Source organism: Dendrobates tinctorius, unplaced genomic scaffold, assembly GCF_039654945.1.
Source record: "Dendrobates tinctorius isolate UK_male_01 unplaced genomic scaffold, ASM3965494v1 ptg000143l, whole genome shotgun sequence".
NCBI classification, from domain to species: Eukaryota; Metazoa; Chordata; class Amphibia; order Anura; family Dendrobatidae; genus Dendrobates; species Dendrobates tinctorius.
In genome coordinates this window covers 41997084-42010657 of record NW_027361810.1, presented here as the reverse complement: position 1 = coordinate 42010657, position 13574 = coordinate 41997084, and the positions used below count along the sequence as shown (strand labels likewise).

The window sequence follows — 13574 nt, the reverse complement described above, 5'->3', positions numbered from 1 at the left end:
TACTAGACTGTGTTTTGATGTTTTAATAAAATCCGTGTTTTATCAACAGGAGATTATCAATATAGGACTTGGTATATCACGCATCCATGTAAAATCACGCCTCCACCTCTGATTAGCAGCTTTCTGCCTATGCACAATGTACACAGAAAACTGCCAATCAGCGGCTATATACACTGCTCAGCTTTCAGAGCTCTGCTAGAGCTACAGCAGACAAAACAGACTATCAAAATGACAGCATGTAGACAATCAACTAACACCGCGGGAATCAGGGTCTCTGCCTCTACTGTACATCATGCTGCTGTCAGATTATATAGCAAAACCCTGGTGACAAATTCACTACAAGTCAGGTCTAGAGGATGGAACAATCTAAATCCCCTTCATCCAGCGCTGGTCACTGTAGTTCACCAATTATATAGATAAGCCCCACAGAATGCCCGACTATAAGGAACACAGACGTCGACTTTCACTAACACAATCAAATACGTAAAGTCCACTCTCAACGGAAGCTATCATGGCAAACCTGTAAAACCTGTGGCCGCTCAGGTTCGTGCTCATTTTAAAGCCCTGAATTGAACTCTAGCGATCAATATATGGTCAGACTGGCACATAGAAGATTTTGGCCACATTAATCACACCCCGGCGATTCCATTTGTCACACACAGAAGAATACATCTGAAGAACAAACAATCCATATTCCTTTGACAGTAAAGGATAAACAGCCATCTACTGGAGGGCAGACGGGCGAAGAACGAGCACAGACGGCGTGACCACGCAGAGCAACGATCATCATATATGACAGTCACTGCATACCAGTAAAAAAAAAAATTATATTATATTATATATACACATATATATATATATATATATATATATATATATATATATATATATATATACACACATACACACACACATACATACACGCACACACACACATATCGCGCTATACAAAAAAACCTGACCAGCATCTTCCAAGTGTGAATAGGTCCAAGCTGCAGTGACTGCAAAACATGTATAAAAAAAGCATAGCAGCACCCTGTGGATACCAAGACATAGTGTCAATGGAAATAAAAACTTCCAAACGCTCTGTCCCTCAGCAAGATGTACTTACAAAAGCGAAGGTTCTTAGCGCATGATTTGGCCAATTCATGTGTGCCCGTCAACCGCGGCAAGGTGACACTTCTCTGACGGGTCCTGTCTGAACCCTACAATATCCTACTATATATGCCACTTTCAGGATAAAAAAAAAACCTATTATAAAGGACAAACATGTCTTCTCTACGGGGCTGCAAGCCTACAAGTGAATGGGCTAGTAGAACTGGTTGAGAACACCTGCAGGTTAACGGGAGGAGTGCAAGGGTCAAGCAGAGGGAGTCACACCCCCCTATATTTAGCTATTTTTTTTTGTATAGCTAAATATAGGGGGGGGGGGGGGTGACTCCCTCTGCTTGACCCTTGCACTCCTCCCGTTAACCTGCAGGTGTATTATACAGTGGGGCAAAAAAGTATTTAGTCAGTCAGCAATAGTGCAAGTTCCACCACTTAAAAAGATGAGAGGCGTCTGTAATTTACATCATAGGTAGACCTCAACTATGGGAGACAAACTGAGAAAAAAAAATCCAGAAAATCACATTGTCCGTTTTTGTTTCCTTTTATTTGCATATTATGGTGGAAAATAAGTATTTGGTCAGAAACAAGCAATCAAGATTTCTGGCTCTCACAGACCTGTAACTTCTTCTTTAAGAGTCTCCTCTTTCCTCCACTCATTACCTGTAGTAATGGCACCTGTTTAAACTTGTTATCAGTATAAAAAGACATCTGTGCACACCCTCAAACAGTCTGACTCCAAACTCCACTATGGTGAAGACCAAAGAGCTGTCAAAGGACACCAGAAACAAAATTGTAGCCCTGCACCAGGCTGGGAAGACTGAATCTGCAATAGCCAACCAGCTTGGAGTGAAGAAATCAACTGTGGGAGCAATAATTAGAAAATGGAAGACATACAAGACCACTGATAATCTCCCTCGATCTGGTGCTCCACGCAAAATCCCACCCCGTGGGGTCAGAATGATCACAAGAACGGTGAGCAAAAATCCCAGAACCACGCGGGGGGACCTAGTGAATGAACTGCAGAGAGCTGGGACCAATGTAACAAGGCCTACCATAAGTAACACACTATGCCACCATGGACTCAGATCCTGCAGTGCCAGACGTGTCCCACTGCTTAAGCCTGTACATGTCCGGGCCCGTCTGAAGTTTGCTAGAGAGCATTTGGATGATCCAGAGGAGTTTTGGGTGAATGTCCTATGGTCTGATGAAACCAAACTGGAACTGTTTGGTAGAAACACAACTTGTCGTGTTTGGAGGAAAAAGAATACTGAGTTGCATCCATCAAACACCATACCTACTGTAAAGCATGGTGGTGGAAACATCATGCTTTGGGGCTGTTTCTCTGCAAAGGGGCCAGGACGACTGATCCGGGTACATGAAAGAATGAGTGGGGCCATGTATCGTGAGATTTTGAGTGCAAACCTCCTTCCATCAGCAAGGGCATTGATGATGAAACGTGGCTGGGTCTTTCAACATGACAATGATCCAAAGCACACCGCCAGGGCAACGAAGGAGTGGCTTCGTAAGAAGCATTTCAAGGTCCTGGAGTGGCCTAGCCAGTCTCCAGATCTCAACCCTATAGAAAACCTTTGGAGGGAGTTGAAAGTCCGTGTTGCCAAGCGAAAAGCCAAAAACATCACTGCTCTAGAGGAGATCTGCATGGAGGAATGGGCCAACATACCAACAACAGTGTGTGGCAACCTTGTGAAGACTTACAGAAAACGTTTGACCTCTGTCATTGCCAACAAAGGATATATCACAAAGTATTGAGATGAAATTTTGTTTCTGACCAAATACTTATTTTCCACCATAATATGCAAATAAAAGGAAAAAAAAACAGACAATGTGATTTTCTGGATTTTTTTTTCTCAGTTTGTCTCCCATAGTTGAGGTCTACCTATGATGTAAATTTACAGACACCTCTCATCTTTTTAAGTGGTGGAACTTGCACTATTGCTGACTAAATACTTTTTTTCCCCACTGTGTGTATATATATGACCACATGTATGTAAAATAATATATATATATATATATATATATATATATATATATATATATATATATTATTTTACATACATGTGGTCACATGCCGACTAGACATTCTCAGCCTTGCTCAATGTAAGTGTATTGAACGAGGCCGGACAGAGTTTTGTTGGAATGTTGCCGGAAGTATGCAAATCGCAAGCCGCTTACTCCCGGCGCAGTATTGTACCCTAAGGCAGGACAACCCCTTTAAGGATATGTTTAATGCCTTTTGGAAAAGCTCTCGACAATATTTAAAAATCATCCTATTATAATGTGAATACAAATGGATCCAAATGATCCCTATGACACCATTTATACAAACAAGACAGTATTTTACCATCTGCTTTTCAGGATTCCCATATTACAAACTCCTTGCAATGATATATGGAAGAAACAAAGCTTACAGCCAAGAAAATGCAGATTCACATGTGCCCTTGATCGACCTGTGTATTCATCCTAAGCACGTATAGGGTCGATATTGGGCCGTAGTAAACATATATAATCTTCCACCAATTGACGCTCATTATCCGGCGGTGTGAACAGTTATCATACAAGGTGTTGCTCCAAAATCGCTTCTTGACCACGTCTAGCAAATGAGAGACTAATTGCTCAGAGTATCACACTCATAAATCTCAGCGCACCTCTACGTATGCCCAGCCGGTGATGGATGGCCCTACAGAGCCTAAAGCGACAGATCTCTTGAAATGAAACAGATGGGGTAAAACTAGCAAACTGCCTCTCATTGAGCGTGTCAGAGGTGTCCGACTAACACGGTGGTAGTGAGAAAGGAGGAGTGGGACTAAAATCATGAGATAGATAAGCATAAAGGAGAAATTTAAAGCGGCTGACACCTCAACACAAGCCTTCATCCACTTGGTGCTGGCCCTGTGTATTGTTGCGATTCTGGCAATGGAGCAGCGGTTGAGCATGCACACTAACTCCATTCAATTCATTCTCTATGGGAGTTGTGGAGATCAGTGGTTTTTCCCCCATGTAATCTAACAGCAGCATGATGTAGGTTCGGAGATCCTGATTCCAGCTATTACTTAGTTTACTGGGTGCAGCAGTTGCGATACAATCACTGGTTTCTCTGCTACAGATGTAGCAGGGCTTTGAATGCTGAGCTGTGTATATCCCTGCCCACACCAATGATTGGCTAATTTCTATCAATATACAATGTAGAGTGCTAAGCAGTGGTGGGGGCTGAGGTTGGACCAAGAGGCACGAGACACCTAGTCCTGCAGAAATAATCTCCTGCTGATAAAACCCTGATTGTACTGAAACAGCAAAACCTAGTCCAATAAGTGGCACATTGCTGACATCAGGGTCTCAGCCCCTACATCACGTTGGTCTCAGATTACATAGCAAAACCTGCTCACAGATTCTGTTTAAGGACAGCCTGCCGACTACCGCTTGAAAAGGCTCTCCAAAAGGATTTATAGTGGGACACTTCCACCATAATCCGGGTATTGGAAAACAAATTAGTTTTCCAATAAGCAACATGACCTCATTGCCAAGTGTCCAAGGAATATGATGCCCAAAGTCATAAAAGGGATCATTATAGTCTAGCACATACCCCGGCAGCATTTTACTACTTTCTTACATAGTCACTTTTACAAGTGTCTGACCACTCTGCTCTTTATAGAGTGGAATACAAGCCAACGTTTGAGAAGAGGTAGCCACACACTCACATCTTTGAAATGGCGCTGTAATATGGTGAGCCTGACGTCGTGCGCTGCACAACATGTTCCCTCCAGATAGATCTGCTCCTCTTCAGTGGTTGGAAGCTTCTTTGGCTCAGACATTTTACGACGGTGTCCCAAAACTAAGGAAAGAATAAATTTGAAAATAAATTATATATTTTTTTAATTAAATGGAAATGCTTTTTAGAAAGGCATTGTCCGCCATACTCCGGTCTCAATGCTGCCCGAGTCCTCCGCTTGGGCCAGACAAACGTGAGTACTGCAAAGGTAGCAGCCTTGAAGTGTTGGTCACCCGTACGGCCACTGATTGACTGCAGTGGTCACGTCTGTCCAAACTGAGGAGGCTCAGAGACCAGAGGGGAGCCCAGAAAGTGTCCTAAAGGCAATGGTGGGAAACTGGTAAGTACGGTAACACTTAACCATTTTTTTACAGCAGACTGGTGATTTTGTTTTCATTGACCAGACAACCCATTTAAGTAAATACAATCACACTATTTAATTTGTTGATAGGAGATAAACTTTAGATCCCAGTATACAAAATCCTTAGTTAACGAGTCCAAACATGGCTTTTCTGATCCGCTACAAGGACTAAATAGATGAAGCCTCTTTGCTGTGCAAGTATTAAAAACTTATCTTCAAAAAAAGAAGGTTAAAAAAAGACAAACAAAACAGAAAACAAAAAAGTAACATTCCTTAAAAAAGGACACAAAGTACGTAATTCAGGACATTAAGAACTGGCCCTTTAGGATTTGTAGAGAGGACGTCACTTACCAGATGTTGCTTGCAACAAAACCACCAGCCCGATGGGACGGTCCTCCGTGGACGGGCCACTCTGGCCACATATCACACAGTCGTACGTAGGTTCGGACACTTGCTGTTCGGATGATGCTATCTCCATAGCAACGTCAGTTTCGGGAGATTCTGTAAAAAAAAAGAATATCTAAAGCGAATGAGAAAATGATCTGACATCTTTATGTATGTAGAAAAGAATAAAATACAAAGAAATAATAAAAACCCCTATGGAACTAAAATCACTCAGACAATTGTAAGTTCACCATAGAGTTAGGAACAGAAAAGATTCATACAGGAAATGGAGACATCACGTAACTGACGCAAACGACGCCCAACAACCCCTGCGACTATGATGGACTCCACTGTGCGTTTCCATTAGGAATGTCGTTCTGGAGGCTCATAGAGAATGAATGGAGCAGTGGTCAAGCGTCAGACCTTCTGCTCAATTTTGTAAACAGATTTGAAGCAGAAGGGTCCATGTCCCTCTTATGCCAATTTTAAACAGTTTGTCTTTGAGATGACCCTTTTATATTGCAGCTGCGAATGGAGACCATCAGATCAACTCCAGAGTCTGCTAACTCTTTCTGAAGGTCTTTTGCAGTCAAGCAGGGTTACTGATTTGCGTCAAAAGCAATCCTATGAGCAGCTCTCACTAAAATTTTGCTTGATCTCCTAGACCTTAACTTGACCTCCACTGTTCCTGATAACTGCCATTTCTTACTTACATTTCGAACTGAGGAAAGGGCAACTTGAAAACGCTTTGCTATCATCTTCTTATAGCCTTCTCCTGCTTTGTGGACCTCCATCATTTTCATTTTCTAGTATTAGGCAGCTGCTTAGAAGAACTATGGCTGCTGTTTTTTGGCACATGGTTACAGGAGGCTGGGTTTTTAAAAAGCTGGAAAAATTGCATCACCTGACCTTTCCCAAAGATGATAGTGAACAAGCCATAACCCTAAGAGGCTAATTAAGGTCAAAAACCTTGATCAAAATGATTTGAGCACACAAATCTCCAAGGAAATGTGTAATCTTTAACATGAGGCTTTTTAGGGATCATTTAATCTTTAACTTATCTATATGTTCACAATAACAGTAATTTTGACCAGGGGTTCCCAAACTTTTACAAGCCACTGTACATAGATACAGCGGGGTGAAAATAGGTATAAGACCTACCGGTAATGATGTTTCCAGGAGTCCATCCTGACAGCACCATGGAGGACGTCCTCCTCCTCCTTACAGGGACAGGAAAGCACACGAGAGGTTAAAAGGTCATATCCCACCCCCTCTCCCTCAGTGATTTAACAAGTACCACAAGGTGGATGATGCTAGTAACAGTTTAATGAAACAATCATATTACAGCATATGACATAAATAATACATTGTAGTATAACACAACCGGGAGGGAACTAGCCGTGCTGTCAGGATGGACTCCTGGAAACATCATTACCGGTAGGTCTAATACCTATTTTCCAGGACGTCCACCTGACAGCACCATGGAGAGTACCAAAGCACCTCCTCAGGGTGGGATTACGGCCTGGAGAACCTTTCTCCCGAATGCGGTCTGTTGACCAGCTAACACATCAAGCTTGTAGTGCCTGCAGAATGTATTAAGACTGGCCCAGGTTGCTGCTCTACAGATCTGATCAACCGACGCCCCCGCCCGTTCGGCCCATGAGGCCGATACCGCCCTCGTAGAGTGGGCCTTTATGGAATCTGGCAGGTTGGCGCCTTCAGCTTGGTAGGCGTCCGAGATTACTGAGGTAATCCAGCGCGCGATGGACGCCTTAGAGGCCCTCTTCCCCTTATTTCTACCCCCAAAAAGGATGAACAGGTTTGGGTCGATGCGCCAGATATTGGTGGCCTCTAGATAGTCTAGAACTGCGCGCCTCACATCCAGTGAGTGAAGACGCTGCTCCTTTTGATTACGGGGATTATCACAGAAAGATGGTAACACTACCTCTTGGTTTAGATTTTTTGGAGAGGCTACCTTTGGGGTAAATTCCGGGTCTAACCTTAAGATTATACACTCATCTCTTATCTGGAGATATGGGTCCTTAGTGGACAGGGCCTGGATCTCCCCTATTCTTTTGGCCGTGGTAATGGCTACTAGGAAGGCCGTTTTACGAGTGAGAGCAGAGATGGTTATTTTCTCACCGAGAGCGTAGGGGTCTGTACAGAGAAACCTAAGTACCAGGCCCAGGTCCCAAGGCGGGGTGAGCTGCCTAATCGTGGGGCGCAGGCGCTGTGTGGCTCTTATAAATCTTATTACCCAGGGTTGTGAAGCTAACTGGTAATCGAAGAAGGCGCTCAAGGCTGAAATCTGGACCTTTAGAGTGCTGGGCTTAAGGCCTTTATTAAACCCTGCCTGCAAAAAGCTTAGCATGCTAGGGAGGTCAGGGGTGCCTGCCACAAGATCGGACCTGCCACCCTCCAGACAGAATCTTTTCCATATCTTTCGATAGATTGCGGATGTCACTGGTTTCCTACTGGCCTGTAGGGTGGATATGACCTGATCCGACAATCCCTTTGCCTTCAGGATGTCCCTCTCAGGATCCAAGCCGATAGGTGGAGTCTTGCTGGGTTCGGGTGGTGGATCGGGCCCTGGTGGATGATGTCATTCCACGGGGGTAGTTCGACTGGATTTCCCACCGCCATGGCTCCTAGAAGGGGAAACCAGCTTCTCTTCGGCCAGTATGGAACGATCAACATTACTCTCGCGTGGTCCTCGCGTATCTTCCTGAGCACTGCTGGTATGAGAGCCAGTGGTGGGAACGCATAAGAGAGGGATTCGCTCCAAGTCTGGCTCAGGGCGTCTACGCCTTCTGGGTGGTCCGCTGGATTCAGGGAGTAGAATCTGGGGACCTTCGAGTTCTTTCGGCTTGCAAAAAGATCTATACTGGGGGTCCCCCAACGCTGACAAAGATGGTCGAAGATCTCTACGTTCAATTCCCACTCTGTCGGGTGGATCCGTTGTCTGCTCAAGTAGTCGGCTACTTCGTTCTGAGAACCTTCTAGGTGTACTGCGGTCACAGATTGGACTGTTCGTTCCGCCCAAGTGAATATTTTTTCCGCTAGGGCCTGTAGTGGTTGATGTCTGGTCCCTCCCTGGTGCTTCAGGAATGCCACTGCCGTTATATTGTCGGATAATATGCGGACGTGACGATTCTTTAGTACCGACTGGTTTCTCAGCAACGCTTCCCAGACCGCGAAGAGCTCTCTGAAATTGGAGGATCTGGCCCTGATGCCTACTGGCCATTTCCCTTGGAAGATCTTCCCTTCTATGTGGGCTCCCCATCCCCACGGACTGGCGTCTGTGGTGACTACCACGTATGGAGAGGTTGTCCATTGTACGCCCACTTGAAGGTTTCTGGACTGTGTCCACCACCGAAGGGACTCCTTCACTCGTTTTGGCAGCCTTAGGGGTTTGTCTAGCGATGCCTGACTTCTGTCCCACTTTGCGAGGATCTCTCTCTGTAATAATCTCGAGTGGAATTGGGCCCATCGGACACACTGGATGCAGGCTGTCATGAGGCCCAAGACCTCCATTGCCTCTCTTATGGAGCATTGACGCCTCAACAGGTCTCTGGTTCTGGCCTGAATAGTCCTCTGCTTCTGCTCGGGTAGCCAGGATATTCTGTCGGCTGAGTCTAGAAGGACTCCGAGGAATACTTTTCTGGTGTCTGGCTTGAGGTCCGACTTCTCCCAATTGATCACCCAGCCAAGGAACTCCAATACGGTAGTTGCTCGGATCCTGTCTCGAATGAGCGCTTCTTTGGATCTTGCCACCAGTAGGAAGTCGTCCAGGTATGGAATGATCACAATACCCTGATCTCTCAGGTAGGCCACCACCTCTACCACCAGTTTTGTAAAGATTCTGGGAGCGGAGGCCAACCCGAATGGAAGATACTGGAACTGGAAGTGGCAGGTCCGGGCTGGTAAACTGACCGCGAAACTAAGTAGGCTCTGGGATGAGGGATGGATAGGGACCTGGTAGTATGCCTTTTTCAGGTCTAGGGTGCACATGACGGCGTCCCTGTCTATTAGGAGGATTGCGGATCGGATCGATTCCATCCGGAATCTCTTGTACCTGACCCAGGAATTTAGTGGTTTCAAGTTTATGATGGTACGGGCCTCGCCGGATGGTTTTGTGATCGAAAACAGGGAAGAGTAGTGCCCTCTTCCTCTTTCCGTCGGGGGAACTGGTATTATGACCTTTGAGTTTACCATGTCCTGTAGATCCGTCCACATTGCGGAGTCCTCCAGGACGACAGTGGGGGCAATATAGCTGTCGGGGGGAGGTGAAATAAAGCTCTATACTGTAGCCTTCCGCGATGGTTCTGAGGACCCACGGATTGTGGGTGACTCGGGACCAGTTTGCTGCGAAGTGGCGAAGTCTCCCCCCAATACCTATGGTGTCATTGCCTCCTCGATCTAGATGTTGATGTGAATGAGGGACCCCTGTTCCTCCCACCTTAGCTGAAGGAGCCCTTATAGGAGCTTCTATTGGACCTTGCCCGACCCCTGAAGTCGGTCTGTCTCCTGGAGAAGGAGCCTCTCCGAAAGGACTGGGGCCGCCTGGGTTTTTCCTCCGGGAATCCTTTATTTTTACCGGACACTAGCTCTAGAATGTTATCTAGGGCTGGACCAAATACCCTCAGGCCCAAGAAGGGGATGGCGCATAGCTTTGTTTTAGAAGCGTTATCCCCCGACCAGGATTTAAGCCAGACTGCTCTCCGGGCCGCATTAGAGAGGGAGCTGTTTCTGGCTGCAAACCTTACTGATTCAGCAGACGTATCCGACAGGAACGCCGTGGCTGATTTCATGAGAGGAAGTGATGCTAGGATCTCTGATCTAGGGGTCTTGTTGGTTAGGTGTTCCTCCAACTGCCCCATCCACAAAAACATAGACCTGGCCACCGAGGTGGCTGCTATGTTGGCCCTAATAAGAGCCGCCGACGTCTCCCATGTTCTCTTTAACAAGACGTCCGCCTTCCTATCCATCGGGTCTCGGAGACCTGATGAGTCCTCGAATGGGATGGCCGTCTTTTTGGTAACCTTGGCGACTCGGACATCTATTATAGGGACTTCCTCCCATGCCCGTGTTTCCTCGGGATCAAAAGGCAGTCTATTTTTAAAGTCTCGGGAGAGTATCAACCGACGCTCTGCCTCTTTCCACTCCTCCTGCACCATTGTTTTGATGTGTTCACTTACGGGGAACACTACCCGTTTCCGGGCCACTAGTCCTCCAAACATTAAGTCCTGTCTGGACTGTGGTTTAGGGACTTCCTCTATCTGCATAGTATTTCTGACTGCCTGGACCAACTCGTCCGTGTCCTCCAGTCTGAACATGTACTTCCTGCTCTGACCCTGTCTATCCCCCAGGATCTCGCCTTCTTCCTCCTGATCTGAATCCCGGAAGTCGGAGTCCTCGCTAGGGCTTGCTTCCGACACTGGGTCTGCTTCCCACCTTGGACGCTTGCAACTCGGTCCTGGGCTGGGGGACTGACGCCGTGTGAGGCTGGCTGTAGAGGCCTGAACTTCCTCCCTTATTAGGGATCTCATTTCGGCAAGAAGGGATGGCTGTTCCTCGCCTATGACCCTTGAGGTACAGGGTCCGCTGTAGAGGCCTGAACTTCCTCCCTTATTAGGGATCTCATTTCGGCAAGAAGGGATGGCTGTTCCTCGCCTATGACCCTTGAGGTACAGGGTCCGCATAAGGTCTTGTTATAGGTGTCTGGCAGCTTTACCCTGCATACGGGGCATCGGACCGATTTGGAGGTGGCTTTTGCCGGGTCCTTCACCCCCGAGGGGGATTCTGCCGGGGTTCCCTTCTCCTAATAATACAGAAGGGGCACCTACTCAGATCTGGGCTGTGAGGATGGGTGGGGGAGGGTGGTCTGCGCTATGCGCACTTACCCCTCCACCTGCTGAAGCGTTGCCTTCCATCCTGGCACGATTCTGCAGAGCGCTGTGACCTCTGGAGCGCGCGCCCGGGATTCAAAACCGGCGTGACGTCACCGGATGTGACACGCGACCTCTCGCGATAGGCCGCCTCCTCCACTTCCTCCCAGCTGCTCCTGCGCGCGACCGCGCTCTGCTTCTATCCCCGATGCCCGCTCAGCCAGCCGCTTGCAGGGAACCGCCCCCCGTCTGCTATGGCGGTCTGTTGGAGCCGTCTCCCGGCGCTGACCTCGTCGTCGTTGGAACCATCCTGCGGGCGCTCTGCCCGCCGCCTGCGGGGGCCTGACCTCCGCCTGTCATGGCGCTGCTGGAGCCCAGCGCTGACTGCGTCATCTTTCTGCCGGTGCCCACTCGGCCAGCCGCTTGCGGGGAGCCGACCCTCGCCTGCTATGGAGGTGAGTCCTGGAGCTGAGAGCCTCCCATAGGGAGGAACGGCTCCCTCCAGGAGCGTCGTCCTGCTCCTGGCCTTTGGAGCAGAGGGACTCCCCATCGGAGAGTTTCGGCCCCGGGACCTCTTGACAGGGGAAGGCTTGGACTGGCCGCACGATCCCCCGAGCCCCTCCGGTAAGTTCTCGTGTATCCCTGAGGGAGAGGGGGTGGGACATGACCTTTTAACCTCTCGTGTGCTTTCCTGTCCCTGTAAGGAGGAGGAGGAGGACGTCCTCCATGGTGCTGTCAGGTGGACGTCCTGGAAATAAGCATTGAACACCATTAATATTCTAAGTCATCAATTTTTAAAAGGTGCTTCCAACATGAAATTCTCACCAGATGTTGGTAACGACCCATTGAATCCTCACAGGCAAAGAAATCAAACATTAGGTGACCATAAATTAAGTTATATGTAATAGAAATGACACAGGAAAAAAGTATTAAAGACTCTTACTGAAAAGTAACACTTCGTACAAAAGTCTTTGTTGGTGATGACAGCTTCAAGATACCTCCTGTATGGAGAAACTAGTCACAGGCATTGCTCAGGTGTGATTTTGGCCCATTTGTCCACACAAATGCTCATCAAATCCTGAAGCTTACATGGGCGCCTTCTATGAACTCTGAGCTTTAGTTCCTTCCATAAATTTTCTATTGGATTCAGGTTCAATGATTGGCTGGACCATTCTAGCAGCTTTATTTTGTCTCTCTGAAACTACCGTAATTCAGAGTTTCCTTGGCTGTGTGTTTAGGATCATTGTTTTGCAGAAATGTCCACCCTTGTTACATCATCCTGGCAAGATGGCAGCAGATTTTTCTTCAAGAATATCTCTGTACATTTGTTCATTCATCCTTCCTTCAATTATATGAAGTTTGCCAGTGCCGTATGCTGAAAAAACAGCCCCACACCATGATGTTCCCACCTCCAAACTTCACTGTTGGGATGGTGTTTTGGGGTGATATGCAGTGCCTTTTGGTCTCCAAACATGGTGTGTATTAAGGCATCCAAAGAGTTCAATTTTGTTCTCATCTGACCAGTCTATATTCAGCCAGGATTTCAGAGACTTGTCCAAACATTATTGAACAAACTTTAAAAAGGCACTTCAGCATACTTTTTGCTCAGCAATAGAGTCTTGCGTGGGGAGTGTGCATGCAGGCCATGGAGGTTGAGTTTTCTTTGAAACAACTGCACCTGCTGATTCCAGGTCTTTCTGCAAGCTCTCCGCAGGTTGTCCTTGCCTCTTGGATAACTCTTCTGATAATTCTATAGTACTTACTACTACTCTGTCTAAAATCTCATGAGAAGCACCTGGTCGTAGCAGGTTTATGGTCAAATTATGTTCTTTCCACTTCTGGATTATGATCCCAACAGTGCTCACTGGAACCTTCAGTAGTTTAAAAATTCTTCTGTAACCAATGCCATCAGCATGTTTTGCAACAATAAGGTTGCTCAGGTCTTGAGACAGCTCACTGGTTTTACAGTTCATCAGATGTTTCCTGTGTGTCTCTTTGGTAATGAGACACCTTTTTATAGGCCATCAGTTGAACCATAGTTATA

At 46.8% G+C, this 13574-nt stretch overlaps 1 protein-coding gene across 2 annotated transcripts in view; it reads right to left on the bottom strand.

Moving 5' to 3' along the window:
- UBR3 (ubiquitin protein ligase E3 component n-recognin 3) overlaps positions 1 to 13574 on the bottom strand; it is a 175226-nt gene that overhangs the window by 54083 nt on the left and 107569 nt on the right. For both annotated transcript variants that reach the window (XM_073545830.1, XM_073545831.1), the window contains exons 25-26: positions 5610 to 5759; positions 4827 to 4960 (exon numbers count right to left, since the gene is read on the bottom strand). In XM_073545830.1, the coding sequence (XP_073401931.1) occupies positions 4827 to 4960; positions 5610 to 5759 (284 nt within the window). The remainder of the gene's footprint in view (positions 1 to 4826; positions 4961 to 5609; positions 5760 to 13574) is intronic.